The following is a 21,321-nucleotide window of genomic DNA, read 5'->3' on the forward strand; positions in this document are numbered from 1 at the left end:
GTGCATCCTCAAAATTTGGCTTTTCCAAAAATTGCTAAAACATTTTTAACATTGTAGCACACAAAAAAACAGGGATTTGGAGGGGTTTTAAACTCTCCCCGAAAAATCAATGATGTTATTATTTTTTTGAATAACAAGTGTAACGACATCCCGAGTATGAAAGGGGTTAAAGTCATTTAGGACATTTCATACCCAAACACAAAGGCAGCTACCGAACACTCCAATCAGCCAAGCAAGGAACCCATACAAATAATCCACCCCAAAAAAGAGACACGGCTGTCTTCAGGGTCAAGCAGGAATCAACTCCTTTATTATAACACATGGTCACAACAGATAAAATAACTCAGAGACTCGTTCCCCCCACCCTTGGAAAAGAGGGCGGATTAAACTGTCCAATGACAATGGACACACAGGTCAGGTGTGTTTAACGTCTCATCAGTACACAGTGTTAGCAGGGAGAGCTGTTGGAAGAATCCCCCCTCCCTCCAATGCAATACACATCCTGTGATCAAAGACAGACAAACACAAACCCTCCAATGCAATACACATCCTGTGATCCAAGGCAGACAAACACAAACCCTCCAATGCAATACACATCCTGTGATCAAAGACAGACAAATACAAACCCTTCAATGCAATACACATCCTGTGATCCAAGGCAGACAAACATAATAGAACATTGGTTTGCAGGAGGCTGGCATTCAGTCCCCACCAAAAGCCTCTTTTGCGGCTAGGTCTGTCACATTTCTCCCCTTTCGGCAGGAGACTAACACAGGAGGAGACCCCAGACGGGTTGACTCTGAAGTTAGTCAGTAGTTCCAGTCCTCTAATGCTGGTATCCACACCGTACCCCAAACAAATTGTTCCAACCAGATCATTACTTACCCAGCCAACCTCTGCCTCTCTCAGAGAACACGCCCGCCGCTGGGGAGAGGCCTGGACTGGCCCTTCTCCCTGTAGTCTTTTCAGCCGCTGGAGAGAAGACAGGGTGACTGGGCTCACGCCATCATGCTGTTGGGGATCTGGGCATGGGTAGTCACTGGGTTGGCTTCAGCGGGGCCTATCAGGGCATAAGCAGAAATGAGGGGGGCCAAATCATTCCCCAGTAGTACATCCACTGGTAAATCCTTCATCACCCCCACATTCACGTGTCCCCAACCAACCCCCCCAATCCAGGTGAACACGGGCAACGGGTAGCCGGAAAATGGTGCCTCCCGCTACCCTTACGACTACAGTGTCCCCGGTGTGTTGGCTCTCTGGGATGAGGTTCTTTCATAGTAGGGTCATGGTGGCGCCAGTATCACGTAGGCCATTGGCTACCTTTCCATTAACCTGGACGGTCTGCCTGTGTTGCTGCCGGTTGTCCTGGTTAGCTGCTTGTACTAGATCAGCCTCATGCAGGACGCCCCAACATTCTTCCTCCTCAATGCAGTGAGCCGCAGGCATGGATGTGCGAGGATTCCCCCCTGCTGGCTTTCTCCATGAGTGGGACTGCCTGGCTGGATTCAATGGACAGTCTGGCTTTTTGTGCCCTAGCTGCCCTAGCTGTTTACACCCAAAACACCTAAGGGGTTGTGAGTAGTCCTGGGAGTTGAACCTGGGCTGCCGAGAATAAGTGGCCACTGGAGGTGGTGCTGTAGGGCGGTACAACTGTGGTTTGTAGGCACCAGCTGGAGGGGGCGCCGCTGATCGATAATCCACCCGAGCTGTTGTCTTGACCACAGGGTTATCCAGTTTGCGGGCGTCTGTGTATTCGTCCACCAGGCGAGCTGCTTCAGGCAAGGTGAAAGGTTTTCGGTCCCGGACCCACTCTCTGACTTCCGGGGACAGCTTGTCAAAAAAGTGCTCCAGCAGGAACAGCTGCAGCACCTCTTCCCCGGATACTGCTTGGCATCCAGCGACTCAGTGGGATGCCATGCGGTGTAGGCGGCATGCCCACTCAGTATATGAGTCTCCAGTCCGCTTGCTCGTCTCTCGGAACCGCCTCCGGTATACCTCCGGTGTGACGGCATACCTGGCCAAAAGTGCTTCTTTTACCAGCCCATAATTCATAATATCCTCGTCTGGGATGGCCCTAAACGCTTCACTGGCCCGGCTGGACAATTTCCCAGACAAACTGGCAACCCATTCCTCTGTGGGCACCCGGTGTAGGGCACATTGCCATTCAAAATCTGCAAGGTACCCATCAATCTCCCCTTCTGCTTCAATGAAATTTTTAAAAGCAGCAAAATGTACCTTTCTCTTTCAGTTGGTGCTGTTGTGACTCCCGCTGCTGCAGCACCTCTTTGTTGTAGCCAATTTGCATCAACAGCCGCTATAACTCGGTCTATGATCTCCGCTGTAGGGTTAGGGCCATAATGTGCCAGTCTTATGTTAACAACCCGATCAAAACTTGCCTCTTCGTGTGTCCTGTCTGTTACGCTGGGCCTTCCGATTATGTTGGGTCTTTCAGCTCTATCCATTTTGACTAGTTCTGCGATAATGTCCCTCTTCTTACGGTTGTTGGCCGGTCGGCCCCGGTTCTCCAGTAAGTCCTTGAGGGTAGAGAGCTTTAGCCGTCCATACTGTGCTTCCATTGTCCTGTGTCATCTTGTAGCTGTCCTTCTGGGCTGTGGGAATGATCCCGCTGCTAGCCACCAGTGTAACGACACCCGAGTATGAAAGGGGTTAAAGTCGTTTAGGACATTCCATACCCAAACACAAAGGCAGCTACCGAACACTCCAATCAGCCGAACAAGGAACCCATACAAATAATCCACCCCAAAAACGAGACACGGCTCTGTCTTCAGGGTCAAGCAATAATCAACTCCTTTATTATAACACATGGTCACAACAGATAAAATAACTCAGAGACTCGTTCCCCCCACCCTTGGAAAAGAGGGCGGATTAAACTGTCCAATGACAAGGACACACAGGACACACAGGTCAGGTGTGTTTAACGTCTCATCAGTACACAGTGTTAGCAGGGAGAGCTGTTGGAAGAATCCCCCCTCCCTCCAATGCAATACACATCCTGTGATCAAAGACAGACAAATACAAACCCTCCAATGCAATACACATCCTGTGATCCAAGGCAGACAAACACAAACCCTCCAATGCAATACACATCCTGTGATCAAAGACAGACAAATACAAACCCTTCAATGCAATACACATCCTGTGATCCAAGGCAGACAAACATAATAGAACATTGGTTTGCAGGAGGCTGGCATTCAGTCCCCTCCAAAAGCCTCTTTTGCGGCTAGGTCTGTCACAACATCATTGATGTTTTTCTTGATGTTTTCCAAAGCTAAATTACACCCCATGATCTCCCCAATCAGGATCTGTGCACTTTCCGAGGTGAAATGCCCTGGATCCACAACATCACAATCACCTAAAAAGAGAGAAAACCACAAAAAAACATGTATTATAAATATGCAGGCATCCATCTCTTACCTGAGCCTGTGGTCGCAGACGCTCACCTGTTGTGGTGCCAATTTCCACCACGTCTTCTTCCTCCTCCTGCTCTGCTTGGGTTGGGGGTATTTCCCCTTCTTCCCGAGGTGGGGGGTCTCTGGTCTCCTCGGATGAGGGGTGTCCTCCGAGTCTTTTCTCCCCTATATAAAACAAAAATGGTATAATTAGCACACAGATATTTGATGGCCGAAATATAAAGATGAAACATTGCTTGGAAGTGGTGTACAATTGTCTATTTTTGCAGAGTTCCAAGATGTAGAATTTTTATTGTCCGTTGTCAAGCTTCAAAACTTTACCTGTTTTGTACAAGCTTCACAGATGGAGACCCCCTATAGTATACACTGGAGCACCTGTGTGGGCCCCCTAATAAAAAGGGTGTTCTTGTGTCCCACACTAGTGCTCCAGCGTCCAGATGTTTAAACAGCTGCTGAGTGTCCTCTCCTTACACAGAATCTAGTTTGCATTTCATTCTAGTAACAAACCCATCTATACAACCAAATATTTTTCATACAAGTAGGCCCTAAAAAATGTGGGCAAATGCTTATGGCCTAAACAATGGTGTTTTATAGGCCGAAAGAAAAATGTTTGATACGAACGAATAATGTGCCCATGAACATGAAAGTTGCCATTTTAAACTGTACAACACTTAAGAAAAGCACATGGAGCAGCACGAACGTAATAAAGACAAAAAGAATAGGAACACAGCACAACTACTTACTTTTTTGCAGCACTCTCCGGATCTTTCTGTACTGCTCGGGCTCTCTTAATTTCAGGTCCGACCACCGCTTCCTGAGCTGATCTTTCGATCGTCGTACCCCGAAATTCTGGTGCAGACTTTTGACCACTTTCGCCATGATCTTGGCCTTTCTGGTATTGGGGTTGGGGTAAGGTCCATACTTTCCATCATAGTCGGTCTTCTTCAGGATGTCCACCATCTCCAACATCTCCCCAAAGGACATATTTGATGCCTTAAATCGTCTCCTTCTGGATCGGGATCGCTTTCCTCCTCCTCCTCCTCGTTGCTATAATTAGCACGCACCTGCTCTGACTCCGCCATGTGCTCTTCACCCACTGCGCTGAACGAAAAGGGGTGGGGAATAGATTAGAAAGAACGTCAGGGGCGGGCGGAGTTACACGCATGCGCAGTGTGTATAAAGCGTAACACGCGTGCGTAGTAAGTACGATCTGTGAGCGGAGGAAGGAGTATCGGAGGCGCCGATCATGATAACGAAGGTAAGAGCCAAACTTGGGCCTATACTGCTTCTAGATTGAGGCCTATATTGTAACTAGATTAGGAGAGTTTTGCCTGACATTAGGGTTTGTCTTGTGTTGTGTCTTGCAGTGAAAATGGATATCTTGAAAGATACCGACTTTATGGCAATCTTCATAGATATGTTCTGGGAGCTGCCTTGTCTTTGGGAGATAAACCACCCACATTATAAGAACCAAACAAAGAGGAAGGCAGCACTGGATCAATTGCTGGAATTTGTGAAGACGGTGATCCCCACGGCAGACATGACCTATTTGAAGATCCTAATTGGTGGCCTGAGGAGCACTTATCTAAGGGAGCACAAGAAGGTCCAGTATTCCCAGAGATCCGGAGCAGCAGATGACATCTATGTCCCCAGGATGTGGCACTATGACAGGCTGCATTTTCTGGCAGGCCAGACTGAACCCAGGTCCTCACTCTCCAGTCTTCCTTCCCTCCCAGCTGAGTTTTCTGACGCTCAACCTGGGCCTTCCAGGCAGCAACATGTGGAGGAGCCCAGCTTGAGCCAGGTATAGCATTCCTCTAAATAATTCAGGTTGTCCAATCAATGATGTTAACTAGATGTTAGTTTGGAGTACTAATTTATGATTGGGATTGATGATGCAGAAACTAAAACCATGTCCCTTTTTCATACACAGGAAAGTCTCAGCCAGGAGGTGGCCGGGCGGAGCAGGCTGCCTGATATCCAGGTCCCTCCCCTACACCCGCAAAGAGAAAGTGGCAGGAAGAGGAGTACCCTGGAGGAGGCTGCCATAGGTCTCTTTTGGAAGGCTACAGAGGCCCTGACAGCCCCCCACACTGTGGAGGAGGACTTTGCTGGCATAATTGCCTGTAAAATGCAGCGGATGGAAGAGGGCCAACAACTCATGTGTGAGTCATTAATTTTGGAAGCTCTCAATAAGGGGTTGAGGGGCCAAATAACATCTGCTACCCACATTTGTGACCTCACACATGGTCCTCCTCCTCCTCCTCCACGTCCTTCTACTTCTCCTCCTCCTCCTCCTCCTCCTCCTCCAGGTCCTACTAGTCCTCCTCCTCCTCCAGGTCCTACTCCTCCTCCTGCCACATCTCCAACAGCAGAGCCACAGCCGGGAAGGAAGCGTGGAAAGAAGACCAGAAAGTGATGACCTGGGTTCAGTCTGGTCTGGCAAAAGATGCAGCCTCTTGTGGTACCACAGCCTGGGGACACAGATGTCATCTGCTGCTTTCCGGATCTCTGAGACTTCTGGACCAGACTGCACTCCCTTACATATGGACTCCTCAGGCCACCAATTTTGATGTTAAAGAATTGATGTCTGCCTTGGGGGTCCAAGGTTTCGCCAATTTCTGCTGTTTCTCCAGCGTTGCCTCCCTCTTTGTTTGGTTCTGAGCCCTTAATAAAGGATTTTTGGTTTCAATTATACTCTCCTATGTGTGTTTTCCTTCAAAAAGGACAGTTTGTTTGTGAGGATTCAGGTACATTTCTAAAGTACAATGTGAAATTAACAAGGGACACCAACACCAAACAAACTCCTTGAGATTAAATAATATAAGATATCAATGGTGTTGTGGTAACTTGACACACAAAACACACACAAAAATATTCTGGAGTAAAACTAAAAATAAAATAAAACAAAGATCAGCCTTAAAAAAAATACAAACCTAAAAAAAAAGAAAAAAATCTGTCTTAAAAAAAAAAAAAAAAAAACACAAAAATATTTTTGTCAGATGTGACAAATCAAAATATATTAAGGGAATCCCGATAAATAATAAAGAAAGAAGTTTGTGAGACGTCTGTGTGAATATGAGCAGCAAAACTACTTCATTCTTCTCACATTATAGATAAGAAGAGAATGCGCTGTATTAAATCATTTTTAACATTGCACCGTGACGAAAGTGTTGTGTCCAATGCGAACGCTAAGATTACCAGACCGAGCTGTTCCGTCTCGGAATTTCTTCTGAGCATGCATGGTACTTTGTGCGTCGGAACAGGCCACACACGGTCAGAATTGACGCGATCGGCCTGTTCTCAAACTTTGTGTGTCAGAAAATCCGATGGAAAATGTCCGATGGAGCCCACACACGGTCGGAATTTCCAACAACACGCTCCGATCGGACATTTTCCATCAGAAAATCCGACCGTGTGTACGGGGCATTAGGACCATGTGATATTTCAGTTTTTTTCTTTTTTTAAAAATCTGCAAAAATGTCAACAATTCTGTGTTTTTTAATGTTCGATCTTCGTCGAAAGATCGAACAGCCGATGTTCGAGTCGAACTCATGTTCGATTAGAACAGTCAGCCCATCCCTACTAGCAAATATTTTATAGGCTAAGTTCAGGTGTTCCAGAAAATAACCTATCCAGTCAAGCGGTCCACATAATTATCAAAATAACTGTGCAGATTTGTAAAATGGTCATTATTTTATTTTCATACTTGTAGGCCATCTGGTTTCCCCTGGGAACCTGACCAAAATACTCCCAGTTAGCAATGTCCATGTCCTGGCTTGTTACTAGGATGTGGAAAACATTGTTTTTCACTCCTGTAATGCTGGGATTGAGCGTCAAACAGTTTTCCTGTCCTGGCAACAATGCAGGATGTGGAAATTGCTAACTGGTTGTTTTTCAGTCAAGCTTCTGGGGGGGTAGGGGGCAAATGGCCTAATAAAATTAATGAACATTTTACAAAACTGCACAGTTTTTTTAACCTACTGAGACCCCTTGACTGCATAGGCTATTTTCTGGAAAAGGTAAGCTTAGCCTTTAATCTACTTAACTAACAGAGCTACCCTTCCCCTATGACACCAATGCCAGGACATCCAAAATGTACACCAGGATTTATAGACAAGGTATTCAGATCTTTCATAGACCTAGTCTCATGAGAGCTGATAAGTTTCTGGCCACAAGATGCTGGAAATCTTCAGCTGACTTTTATTCCTACCCTGACATTCTTAATGTAAGTGCCTAGACGCAGCTCCAGGTGTCCCATTTCCTACATTTTAACTTACCAAACTTACCCAAACCATGCCTTTTTATGGCCCTACATCGTTTTAAAGGAAGTATGCAAGGGATGTGGTTTATTAAGTAAAACGCTTTACCAGCTACTGGTAGGCACAAACTCTCAACAATATCAGTCCTTTCTTCACAAATAGCAATGAAACTTAGAGACCACCTTCACAGACAGTGTTGTTTTTTGCCCACAAATCATCATTTTGTAGTGAATATCGAGAAATGATATCCAAAAGTATGAGCCAATGGTACAGGACCCTTTCAACACTAGTCAAACTTTTCCTGCAGCAGAGTGAAAAATGCTGGTGCTGGGATGCAAATAAAGGAAAGCTATTGCATATGTTCTGGAAATGTCCCATGCTGCTACCATTTTGGCAGCAGGTTACAACATTCATTATGCAGCTCACTGGCATCTCGTTAGTCACAATCCATGCAGTAATACCTCAGAACTTGATATCTTTGTCCAGGAAAAATGACAAGAAATTTTCCTAATTCATTTATTGAATGTCCACGTACCAAGGCATATATTCCCAGTAACTGGAAACAGACTAAACCCTGAACACCAGGCCAATAGTTTGCTAGGGTGAATGACATTATGAGTATAGAAAAAACAAATTTCTGTCCTTTAAGGCAAGTTAGAGGAAAATACCATGGCCTGATTTTATTGGGTACAATTTCAACAATGTGCAGAATATTTAAAATATTTATAATGCAATCGCACATCAAGGCCCCATGGTAGGCACACTTTTGATCTACCTCTATCCTTCCTCCCCATTATTCATTTCTTTCTACTCTCCCTTACTTACTATCTTTTCCCCTCCCTCTCTTTACTTTCTCTCCCTTTTTCCCCACCAACAAACTCTTACCTTCAAAACTTAGCCTGGCCATAATCTATTAGGTTCCTATTGTTCAAAAATGAAAAATCTTAATTCCCCTGAGCTCTCCTATTGTATATAGAAATACAAACCTGTGGACATAATTTTGAAACACACCACAAAGGATGAAGCACTGTGATCCTGTTCCAGAACAATGTTGTAAAGAGATCATATATTAATGTTCACCGTTGTTATTTTTAACTATTTACTCTAACTCAGTGTTTCTCAACTCCAGTCCTCAAGGCACCCCAACAGGTCATGTTTTCAGGATTTCCCTCAGATGAAAGGGCTGTGGTAATTACTAAGGCAGTGAAACTGATCAAATCACCTGTGCAAAAAAATTGGAAAACCTGAAAACATGACCTGTTGGGGCGCCTTGAGGACTGGAGTTGAGAAACACTGCTCTAACTGTATCACATGTTCAATGTTTAAATTAAAAAAATGAAAGAAAAAAATTAATAAATCACCAATGGTTTCCTTATCTACAACTCTAGAGTTGATATCATGTTAATGGAAAGGATCCTATATACCGGTACTTTATAGAAAAAGCAGCACCTGTTTTCTCGTAAGTGGGATGAGTGGAAGACCCACCATCATATGCTTGTACCTTGAACTTATAGGGGTTTGCATTGTCATAGGCTACATGTTTAGCGCAATTGGGTGCTCTTTTGATTTTCTATTTGCCTATGTGTGTAATTCTAGAGATCCAGATGTTCTAGGGATTCTATATGTGCTTTTCTTTGTGGTATACATGTCTTATTTGTCTGGTATAACATGTCTTATCTTTTGTATATTGTCATGATAATATCTATTACATATACCTTAATAAATAGTTTGTAAACAAAACAAAACACAAAAAAAATGACAGAGGTTCTAAACTTCCCCAAACTACTAAATATGATTTTTTTTTCTATGTCTCTGTTGGATAGATTGTCCCTAACTTGCTTTTTCAGTATCCACTGTCACTGGGACAGAGACATTTAGGGAAATGCTCACAAATTAATAAAAAAAGCATCTTATAAAAATATATTACAAAGGTTTGACCCTTTCCTGCATTATTTAAAATTAAGCTTTGACTGGAATTGTATTTTAAGCATGTACCTACAGTACATCACGTAATGGTAGTAACCTATTTTTAAGCACCAACATTGCACTGAGGTATGTCGGGAGGTATTGCAAATGAAAAAAGATGCTATTTGCAAACAGCATGCACCTAAGGTTTGGAGGCTACTTAAGCACACTGGAGCTGAAGTAAAACCAAAACAACCTGTGAATTTTTTTTAGCTGGCTAAAGATATGCTGTTTAAATCATGCCATGCCTCTGTGAAATTTAGGGGCTCTATGACATGTTATAACAAATTTGGCTAGAATTTTGAATTTTTTTTTATGTAGTGGGTATTGTAAAGAATTACCAGAGATTTATATGGGGTGGTGGAAATGCCACATCCAAATAGTAGCAAGTCACAAAAAGAAATGCCCTTGTTAAAAAAAAAAAAAAACCTGATCTTTAATAAAATTAAGTAAAACAAATTGATGTTACATATATTGAGTATTGCAGTATTAGATTTTATATCACCCCTTTTGACATTATACAGCTACTAGAAAGGCGGTAACACCATCACTTATACTCCTATTATATAGAAAAGTCCAGGTACTGGTTCTTAGGTTAAGAGAAGTTTACTCAACGTGTTCCACAGTAAATTGCTGCTTTATTATGAGAAGTAGTAGTATAGTAGGTAATATCATTGTAACATGCAATAAACAGCATGTCGTCGGGTATCTCCCACCGGGCAGATACAGAGGTAACCAAGCAGAGAGAAAGGGGGAAAAAACTCATAAGCACCATAAACTTATGGCAGGTTTTCACTGGGAATGGAAAGAGAGCCACCATATGTTAAACCCCAGTTTCAGCTATTTTTTAGACAGTGCATATAGATTTTTTTAGTGTAGTTTTTTTTTGGGAGCTTCCTGTCTTGGTGACAGGTATTCAGGGGGACAGGAAACAAATGATAGGAAATATCTCCAACGGCAAGAAATATAGTAATACAAATATATTTTTTATTGTGGTGGAGAAAGATTAGAACCTCTGGCAGGTTTTTATTGGTGTGTGTGCCTTTTGGGTCCCAGTAACCCCCATTCCTCTCATTTCTTGTTATAACACCAGGGTAAAAACCTGATAGATGTTCAAATCATTCCCCACAAGACAAATTATTCAGGCACACAATTATGTCTAGATACTAACTTGCTAAGCATGTCATGGTCTCTGAGCTGCCATATTGTGCTTTTATTTGCAGGCAGGTTTGTCATTTGAGTAGAGGTGGATGCACACTGCCTTATGCTATATGTTTACTTTCCATGTAAATGATGGGTTTTGTTCTGCCCTATGATAATAATGGGCATTGCATTAAGGGAGCTCTGAAGCCTCTGAAACCTGTTGTGGCCTATTTGTCTCCTCTGATCAGTGAAGTCTTATGCCGCATACACACGACCGGACTTTCTGGGAAACCAGGTCCGACGGACTTCCGGCGGACTTTCTAAATGGACGGACTTGCCTACACACGACCGGACTTTCCGGCAGACTAGGTCTGCCAGTCTTCCCGACGGACTTTCGACTGAGTTACGGCGGACTTTCCAAATGAACGGACTTGCCCACACATGGCCAAGTCCATTAATTTTGAATGTGACTCGGGTACGACGGGACTAGAAAAGGAAGTAAATCTCGCCACTTTTATCGCTGAGATTGGCACCTTGCGAGCCCCGTCGCAGGGCATACCAGGCCCTTAGGTCTGGTATGGATTTTAAGGGGAACCCCCTACCCTGAAAAAAATGGCGTGGGGTCCCCCCAAGGTCCATACCAGACCCCGATCCGTGCATGCAGCCCGGCCGGTCAGGAAAGGGGGTGGGGATGAGCGAGCGCCCCCCCCACCCCAAAGCACCTTGTCCCCATGTTGAGGATAAGGGCCTCTTCCCAACAACCCTGGCCGTTGGTTTTCGGGGTCTGCAGGCAGGGGGCTTATTGGAATCCGGGAACCTCCTTTAATAAGGGGGGCCCCCAGATCCCGGCCCCCCACTCTATGTGAATGAGTATGGGGTACATGGTACCCCTACCCATTCACCTGGGGGAGAAAAGTGTCAATAAAAAAAACACACTACACAGGTTTTTAAAGTAATTTATTAGGGTCTTCTTCCGGCTTTGGGGGTCTCTCCGGTTCTTCTCCGCTGTCTCCGGCCTCTTCTCCCATTGTTCGACCCCTTCTCCGCGCTCTCCGGGTCTTCTGCCGGGCTCCTCCGCTATCTTCTGCTCTTTTGCCACTCTTTTGCTAGTGGTGGCCCGGACTTCTGACTTGTCTTCTTCCCTCTTCTCTTCTTCTGATGTTGAAACAACGCTCTCTCCGACTGGAATGCTCTCTGAGCACTCCGATATGATATTTATAGGCGGTGACCCCTCCCCCTTATGCCGTCAGTCCCTGGGCATGCTGGGACTGTGACGGCATAAGGGGGCGTGGCCAACATCACCCGGTGACCACACCCCCTTATGCCATAACAGTCCCAGCATGCCCAGGGACTGTGACGGCATAAGGGGGCGAAGTCACCGCCTATATACGTCACATCGGAGCGCTCAGAGAGCATTCCAGCCAGAGAGAGCATCGTGTCAACATCAGAAGAAGAGGGAAGAACACAAGAAGGCAGAAGTCCGGGCCATCGCTAGCAAAAGAGCGGCAAAAGTGCAGAAGATAGCGGAGGAGCCCGGCAGAAGACCCGGAGAGCATGGAGAAGAGGCTGGAGACAGCAGAGAAGAACCAGAAAGACCCCCGAAGCCGGAAGAAGACCCCCAGAGCTGTCTAAAAAATTACTTTAAAAACCTGTGTAGTGTTTTTTTTTATTGACACTTTTCTCCCCCAGGTGAATGGGTAGGGGTACCACGTACCCCATACTCATTCACATAGGGTGGGGGGCCGGGATCTGGGGGCCCCCTTATTAAAGGGGGCTCTCGGATTCCGACAAGCCCCCTGCCTGCAGACCCCGACAACCAACGGCCAAGGTTGTCGGGAAGAGGCCCTTGTCATCAACATGGGGACAAGGTGCTTTGGGGTGGGGGTGGGGGGTTGCCCCCCCTTCCCCAAAGCACCCACCCCCCCATGTTGAGGGCATGCGGCCTGGTACGGTTCAGGAGGGGGGAGCGGTCACTCGCCCCACCCCCTTTCCTGACCGTCCGGGCTGTGTGCTCGGATCGTCGTCTGGTATGAACTTTCGGGGGACCCCACGCCGTTTTTTCAGCGTAGGAGGTTCCCCTTAAAACCCATACCAGACCTAAGGGTCTGGTATGCCCCGCGCTCGCCGCAATAGGAACATTTGTTTTTCCCATTGCAGCGAGCGTGAGATGCAGTTTCCTGCCCCTTCATCGTATCTGGTCCGTCGGACCAGCATACAGACGAACAGGCTTTCCGTCAGGAACTGAGTCTGGCGGAGTTACGAAGGAAAGATTTGAAACATGTTTCATTTCTAGGTCCGTCAGACTTTTGGGAAAAAAAAGTCCGCGGGACCGACACACGATCGGATTGTCCGGCAGGCTCTGGTCCGCCGGACCAAGTCTGCTGTAAAATCCGCTCGTGTGTACACGGCATTAAGGTGTGAACACTGCACAGCTAGACACAAAACAGCTGAAACAACTCAAATGAAAGCAGAAATGAAAATAAAAACATGTAGATAGGCTCTCCTATACATATTTGATCAAGAGTGCAATTTTTTTGTTATGAATGGGCACAATAATACCAATATTGGTCTTGCAAATTACTTTTGAAGTACAAAATAGAATGTTACTTTACCTGAAGACCCCAAAGGGCCAAACTTCTGTTAACCCATAATATAGAAGAAGACCTGCAACAAAGTAGTAAACAAAACATCTCAATGTGTGTAATAGGTACAATGTTATTTCTCTCCAGGTAGCTAAGAATAATTCCAATCTACAGCATTTGAGGTGGTACATACTTTTGCTTGACTAATTTGGGGAATACTAGAATGTTGCTGTGAGACTACTTCAGAAAAGAAATGTAATTATTTTTCCAAACTCTTAAAAATGTTAGATATAGCCTTTTGGTTTACAGACACCTAACCCAAACATACTGCATTTAAGATCTGAGGGCACCTTCAACGCAGTGCAAGAAGAGGGAAAGATTTCTCCATCCGATTATATACAGTAGATTGATGGACTCAAGACCCTTGTTAGCTTGTTCTTATATTTGTCTCAACGTTAGAACATCCATAGATTACAGTAGGAAACACAGTTAAAGTGGTAGTAAACTCTCCATATTCGATTCTCTTTTTCATCGAGTCCATTATATTAAGTTATTAACAAACATTTATCCTTTATAATTCACCCCAAATTGCGTGTTGCTTGCTTTTTTGACATGTTTGAAAATGAGTGCCTGCACCGGCACCATCTTAGGTTTAAATAGAGATAAAAGCAATCCTGCTGCTCCAGGTGAACCGGCAATAGTGGTGTCTAAAATCAAGCTTGTGCATAGGGAGCATGCTCTGTCACTGCTGCAGGTATATGTGTAAACCATCAATGGTTTTGACAAAGCACGTATTAGCGTGTGAAATGCATCAACCTTGTTTCCCCCTGCCAATATGCCTATTGTGCCTGTTTTTATTGATGATTTTCTCATAAGCTATAAAATAAGCTTTGATTTGCAATGTATGGGTGTGCAGCCATCCAAAAATCTTCTTCCTCTATACCATCTTAGGTCTGCATTTCCGAGTCTGCATTACAGATTACTTCCACCCTTTCATGTAGTCCTAGCTGTAATCTTGCGCATGCGCAATTGTTTCTTAGCTAAGCCTCGTTCTAGTTCTAATAACAGCCACTGTGTGGTGTGGCTGATCTCCGCTATAGTATGCCGTCCTCTGCCCAGGTTTACACCCCATGTGACGTCATACGGTCATATGGGGTTTAGCAGGAAGTTGCAAATGAAACAACCATCTTGTAGTTTTTGAGTGCAGTGCCGCAGGGAGCAGAAATGACATACATAACATGGCACACTTGTCAATGGACTGACGGCACACAGATCGTGCCATGAATCAGGGTAGTGAAGTGCATGTGCCAATGACATCATTAGAAAGAACAGAATAGATTACAAGACAACTGAGTAACTAAGGAAACATCTAAATGCAGTGATCATTAGTGAGAGCTTACTAACATTTTAAATGGCCGCCAGATAATGGTGCGTGGCTTCCACATATTTGCAAATATATGCAATTGACTAATGAAATGGTATTCTCAGAACACTTAGTCACTAGCAACTGAACATTTTTAGGAGCACTTTACTGTACCTGGATCACAAAAAGAATCCCAGGACAGGTAGGCTGCACTCACTGTATATATTCATAAATATCATGTAAAGTGATCACTGACACTGTAAAGAAGACAGCAGATGGGGGATTAAGTAAAGTTAACCTAGAACACCTGAAAGCCTGGTACAGAGATTTCCTCTGCTGAGCTGCTGTGTTCTGACAGTGGAGCGCCCCCCTGCCAGAACACTCTGATTAGTGTCCTCAGCCATTGGCTGAGAGAGCCGATTCAGAGTCGGTAAGCTACTGATTTTCCAGCATGCTCGTCTGACAGAAGCCAGCCAGCTTCTCTCGGACTGATTGACATACACACAGGCCAAATGTCGAACATTTTTTATTCAACTGGCTGATGTCTCCTGATGTGCGGCCCGTGTGTACTAGGCATAAGGACAATCAGACTTACTTCTCTAATATGCAGAGCTGAATGAGCTGAAACCAGCCAAAGAGTTTCAAAATGTGCACTAAAAGACAAGGGAAAAGTTGGTCGTACTATTGATATTTTAAAGATAGTAGATTCATCTATTAACTCTACAACTGCTTTGTGTATTAGGCTCAGTTCACACTGCTGCCACATGGGAGACTTGTGAGACCCCACAGTCACATGACATGTCAGATTCAATATTTCCCTATGAGAGCCATCTTAACCTCTTGCTGACCGCCCCACGTACATTTACTGTGGGCTGTGGGGCGGTGGCTCCTCTGTGCAAATCAATTACAGGTATGTGATTCTGCACTTCTGGGTCTGCAGAAGTCTGCTGTGGACACAGCGGGAGCCAATTGTTCCTGACAGAGGCAGAATGGCAGTCTATCAATGTAAACAAGGCAGATCACTGCTCGGCTAGTAGGGAAGCCAGAGATCCTGTGTTTCTGCTAAGCAGGACCACAGATCTCTGTCTTCTTACAGTTAATTCACCCTCCACACAGTTAGCAAGCACTCCCTAGGAACACATTTAACCCTTTGATTGCCCCTGATGTTAAACCCTACGCTGCCAGTGTCATTAGTACAGTGACAATGCATATTTTTTAGCACTGATCACTGTATTGGTGTCACTGGTCCCCAAAAGTGTCACTTAGGGGTTGGTTTACTAAAGGCAAATCCACTTTGCACTAAAACTGCACTTGGAAGTGCAGTTGCTGTAGAACTGAGGGGAAGATCTGAAATGAGGGGAAGCTCTGCTGAGTTTATCATCCAATCACGTGCAACCTAAAATGCTGTTTTTTATTTTCCTTACATGTCCCCCTCAGATCTACAGCAACTGCACTTCCAAGTGTACTTGTAGTGTAAAGGGGATTTGTGTTTAGTAAATAATCCCCTTAGTGTCCTATTTGTCCGCCACAATGTCGTAGTCCCACTATAAGTCTCTGATCGCCGCCATTACCTGTAAAAAAACAAAAATAAATAAAAATTCCATAAAAATATCCCATAGTTTGTAGACACTATAACTTTTACGCAAACCAATGAATATATGCATATTGGGATTTTTTTTTACCAAAAACATGTAGCAGAATACATATTGGCCTAAATTGATGAAGTAATTTGATTTTTTTAATTTTTTTTTTATTGGGTGTGTTCTATAGCAGAAAATAAAAAATATTTTTTTTTGTTTTTCAAAATTGTTGGTCGTTTTCTGTTTATAGAGCAAATAACCGCAAAAGTGATCAAATACCACCAAAAGAAAGCTCTATTTTTGAGAAAAAAAGGACATCAATTTTATTTGGGTACAGCTTCATACGTCCGCACAATTGTCAGGTAAATGAACTGTGTTGTATCGAAAAAATGGCCTGGTCATGAAGGGGGGTAAACCTTCCAGAAGGCAAGTGGTTAACTTATATTACACAAGTCGCTCTGACTTTAGAAAAGGTCCCTGCACTACTTTGGTCTTACTTGGGTGCGATTTCAGCCTTTGCACAGGCTCCTAAATAGCATCTAAGTCGAAAACCAGTCAGAAGGAAGTCGCAAGGCAAAGTTGCAGGCAAAGTCCTACGAATTTGCCATTGCAGCAGTGTAAACCTAGCCTTAAAGTTTATGTAAACTTGACTATAAGAAATGAAATGCAACAAAGGACAAAAACAGGTGAAAACAAGTATTTTATTAAAAAAAAAATTGTGATTGTTTATGAGATACACAATTATTAAGGTAAATGTTATCCAGTTGGGGATTACATCTACTTTAACAAAAATATGCACTGTTTTTCTTGAGGAAACTTTGGATTGCTTTTTCGTTGGACATTTAAAAAAATAACATTTTATTTATGAATATTATGTTCCTCTAACATTTTACAGACAGTACTATATGTACATTTATTTACAGTGTATGTGAACCTTGATTTAGTTTCCTTTGTCACTAACAATGTACATATTAAGTTCTTCTGATATAAAAAGAAAAAACATTAAAATACATTTACATGCCAGGTGATCATGTCAGTCCCCTCCATTCTGTTTCTTTCTGACCACGCTAGGCACAAAAGCAGGTCTATTCTAGCGTGTTCCGTTTGTGTCTCTGTCTTCTACTTTGCAGCTAGAATACTTTATTCTTACAGATGGCATGTCAATACTTAGAGGTAGACTGCTGCTGACATGTCCCCTTCCTGCCCTGCTCAGTTTGAATGACAAAGATTTGATCATGTGACAAAAATCTACTTATCATCACAATAAGGGAACAGTGAGCATCATTGCTATTTAGAGGACTGCCTATACTCCCATAATTTGAAAACTATTCACTAATACACCTTTAGTACTGTGGTCAGGGCCATCTTTAAGGCAGCTGTCCCTGGGCTCTGTCAATGTTATGGGGCCCAAAGCAGCTGTCTCATACTTGCCAACTATCCCAGTTTAAATTCCCTTGTCTCTTGAAGTTTTAGTGCTGTGCTGTGTCCCAATATCTCAGTGTGAAGTGCTGGTACTAATGCTGCCCAACTGTGCTCTTTTGTTGTGTACAGGTGACTTACCTGCAGACCCTGTGTTTACATGTAAATAACCAGCATTCATATGTAAATAGCGGCGGCATTCATAACTAAATAGCTGCGTCCGGCTGCATTGATATGTAAATAAAGGTGGCATGGTATATCATGCCCCCCTGCAGTGAGGAGATGATGTGCTGTAACTTATAGCAACCAATCAGTGAGCAGCATTACTGTACAGTAATCTCTAGCAACCAATTAACAAGCAGAAATAATTTGCTGTAACCTCTAGCAACTAATCAGTGAGCCGTAATGTGTGCTGTAACCTCTAGCAACCAGTCAGTACGCAGTAATGATATGCTGTAACCACTGGCAACCAATCGCAATTGCTGCCTGATCTGATACAGTAAACTGATTTTAAGTCTAGCTGCTATTTATTGTATGTCTCAGAGCAGGTGGAGAGTGAAATTGCATGGGGGGCGCCCAAGAAATTTTTTGCTCAGGGTTCAATCAATATTAAAGACAGCCCTGACTGTGGTAAGCAAGTGCCATAACAGCATCAGAAAAAACTGTCTCTCTGACATATCCCCTCACTCAGCCCTGCGCAGGTTGAATGACAGCAGATAGATTATATGACATCAGCTGCAGATTGTCACATGTAGATTCCATCCCCACCTTTCATAGTGGCCACATGACAGCTTTAAACATAAGAAAAAAGGAATTTATTATTTTTTTTCTTTCATTTTTTTTTTTGTAGTATTTTTTTTTTTTTTTTTTATATATTTATTTATATAAAATTTTCAATACAAAAATACAGCCATATGTGGTTCTCCACAACAGAGAGACTACAATCTTATTTTAATAACAGATTCCCTCATGAAACCCCTAAATAATTCCCCCCTCCCCGCCCCCAAACCCTCATCCCCTCCCCCCTACCCTCACCCCACTGCAGATTAAAGTATATCTGTTTTGCCTAAGCAGTCCGTGAGCTTCTCAAGATCACTCCCACCTAGTCACCTCTTCCAAATAACTCCAAGAATCTTTATAGGTCCGCCATCCTGACCATTTATCACCCCAGGTATCCACCTCCTCTGGGTCCAGTCTCCATCCATCCACTCCCTCCATGTTGTATATCTCATTTATACAGAAGAGCCAATCCCGAATGTTTGGACTATCTGGTTCCAACCAGTTCTTTGCAATCTGTCTCTTTGCAAGGTCCAGCAGTATGGGTACTGCAGAATTTAAATATTGCTTGGTTGGCTCCTCTGTACCATGGAAGATACATACCCATGGGTCTTCTACCACCGTTCTACCCGTGATACATTTGGTTAAATCTATTATTTTTTTCCAAAAAGTTTTGATGACTACACAGTCCCACCAGATGTGCGCCATCGTCCCTACCCTCCCACACTTTCTCCAACATTCCTCTGATTTGCCCAGATCGTACTTATTCAGTTTGTCTGGGGTGGCGTACCACCTTGCCAGGCATTTGTAATTGATCTCGGTCCTCTTGCTGTCCACTGCTGTTTTAAATACCATCATCAAAATTTTTGTGCGTATAGTGTTACTACAACGTGACCCTAGTTCCCTCTCCCAAGCCTTAATATACTGAGGCTCCCCCAGCTCTTCTTTCTCGCTAAGAATTTTATAAATTTGTGATACCATCCCCCTCTGACACTCCCTCTCACAGAGCTGCTCAAGTGGCCTATATTCTTCTAAGCCCCTAAGGGGTTTTGGCAATTTCCCAATAAATGTAGAGAGCTGCAGGTACCTCCAAGGGTCGATGGTCAGATCCTCAGGCTTCTTTTTTAATTCTAAATAAGTGCATATTTTCCCCTCTCTAATTACGTCCCTTAAAAGTAAACTATCCCTTTTAATCCAATTCCCTCCCACCTCCTTCTTACCTGGTGCAAAAAAATTATTTTCTTTAAGTGATATCAAAGGTGAGCTATATGTCCACTTATTTTGTAAATGGGCCTGATCCCACACCTTCAAAGCATTAAGTGTTAGTGTCGACATCCCTGTGTTAAGTACTCTGTATTTAGGTGGGTTCCATATTATGTGCTTTAAATCCTTATTACTCATACTGTGCTCTATATTTACCCACCTCCTTTCTGAACCCCCCTTTGTCCATTCTATAACTCGTGTCAGTACCACCGCTTTATAGTATTTGTAGAAATCAGGCAACGCCAGTCCTCCATTCTCTTTCCTCCTACACAGGACCGTACTAGCAATTTGGGGCTTTTTGCCACCCCAGACAAACCTCCGTATTAAGCCTTTTAAAGCCCTAAAATACACCTGGGGGAGGGGGATATGCAACATTTGGAACTTATATAGAATTTTAGCCAGGATAACCATTTTTACCGCATTTATGCGTCCAAACCATGACAGGGGGCGATAGGAAAGTCTTCCTACCTCTCGTCTAATTTCATCTAACAGGGGGATATAGTTGTTTAGATACAATTCCTTCAAGTTATTTGATAGCTCAACCCCAGATATCTGATCTTTTTCCTCCAAGGGAAGGGGAAACTCCCCGCTAGGGTCTCCTCCTCCTCTATTCTTATATTCAGGTTGAGCACCTCAGTCTTCCCAGGATTGATTTTAAAGTTTGAGACCTCCCCAAATTTTTTCAGGTTTTTCAAGATGTTCGGGATCGTTATCCTAGGGTTTGTAATATAAAAAAGCACATCATCTGCAAAGGCCGCTAATTTGTGTTCCTCCGATCCTATTTTCACCCCACTGCAGTCTAGGTCTCTACGGATGGATGACAACAAGGGTTCTAGTGTAAGGACAAACAGGAGGGGGGACAGAGGGCACCCCTGCCTCGTACCATTTTCCATCCGGAAAAGCCCAGAGGTCATTCCATTAATTTTCACATATGCTGTTGGGCCGGAATATAATATTTTCACCCAAGAGATGAATCTCTGGCCCAACCCCATTGTTTCCAAAGTTTTGAACATCCACCCCCAGTCTACCCTGTCAAATGCTTTTTCTGCGTCCAATGACAGGAATAGAACTGGGGGCCCGTCATGCTTGGTGGACTCTATCAAGAGCACAGACCTTACTCCGTTGTCCCTGCTCTGCCTTCCAGGCACAAACCTTACCTGGTCTGGGTGCACCAGGGTGGTCATTTTGTTTCTTAGTCTCCCTGCCAGGACTTTTGCAAATAACTTTACATCGGCATTTAACAGGGAGATGGGTCTATAGCTCGAACATAACTCCCTGTTTTTACCTTCTTTGTGGATTAAAGTTATGGCTGCCAGTAATGCCTCCCCTCCCATTTTACAGTCTGGGCCCAGTTTATTCCAAAAATTTCTTAGTCTTGGTATTAATATTTGTTTGAATTTTACCAGGTATAATGAGGTGAAACCGTCGGGGCCAGGGCTCTTCCCCTTGGGACTGCTCTTAAGGGCCTCAAGAATTTCTGCCTCTTCTATTGGTCTGTCGAGGAGATCTCTCTCCTCTTCAGATATCCTTACTACC

The 21,321-nt window shown here is 43.8% G+C and overlaps 1 protein-coding gene across 3 annotated transcripts in view; it reads right to left on the minus strand.

Moving 5' to 3' along the window:
* Nucleotides 1–21,321, minus strand: part of LOC141103379 (potassium channel subfamily T member 2) — a 2,416,326-nt gene that overhangs the window by 1,660,980 nt on the left and 734,025 nt on the right. For all 3 annotated transcript variants that reach the window (XM_073592891.1, XM_073592890.1, XM_073592889.1), the window contains exon 4: nt 13,414–13,465. In XM_073592891.1, coding sequence (XP_073448992.1) covers nt 13,414–13,465 — 52 coding nt within the window. The remainder of the gene's footprint in view (nt 1–13,413; nt 13,466–21,321) is intronic.

The sequence above is a fragment of the Aquarana catesbeiana genome, linkage group LG07, assembly GCF_042186555.1.
Source record: "Aquarana catesbeiana isolate 2022-GZ linkage group LG07, ASM4218655v1, whole genome shotgun sequence".
NCBI classification, from domain to species: domain Eukaryota; kingdom Metazoa; phylum Chordata; class Amphibia; order Anura; family Ranidae; genus Aquarana; species Aquarana catesbeiana.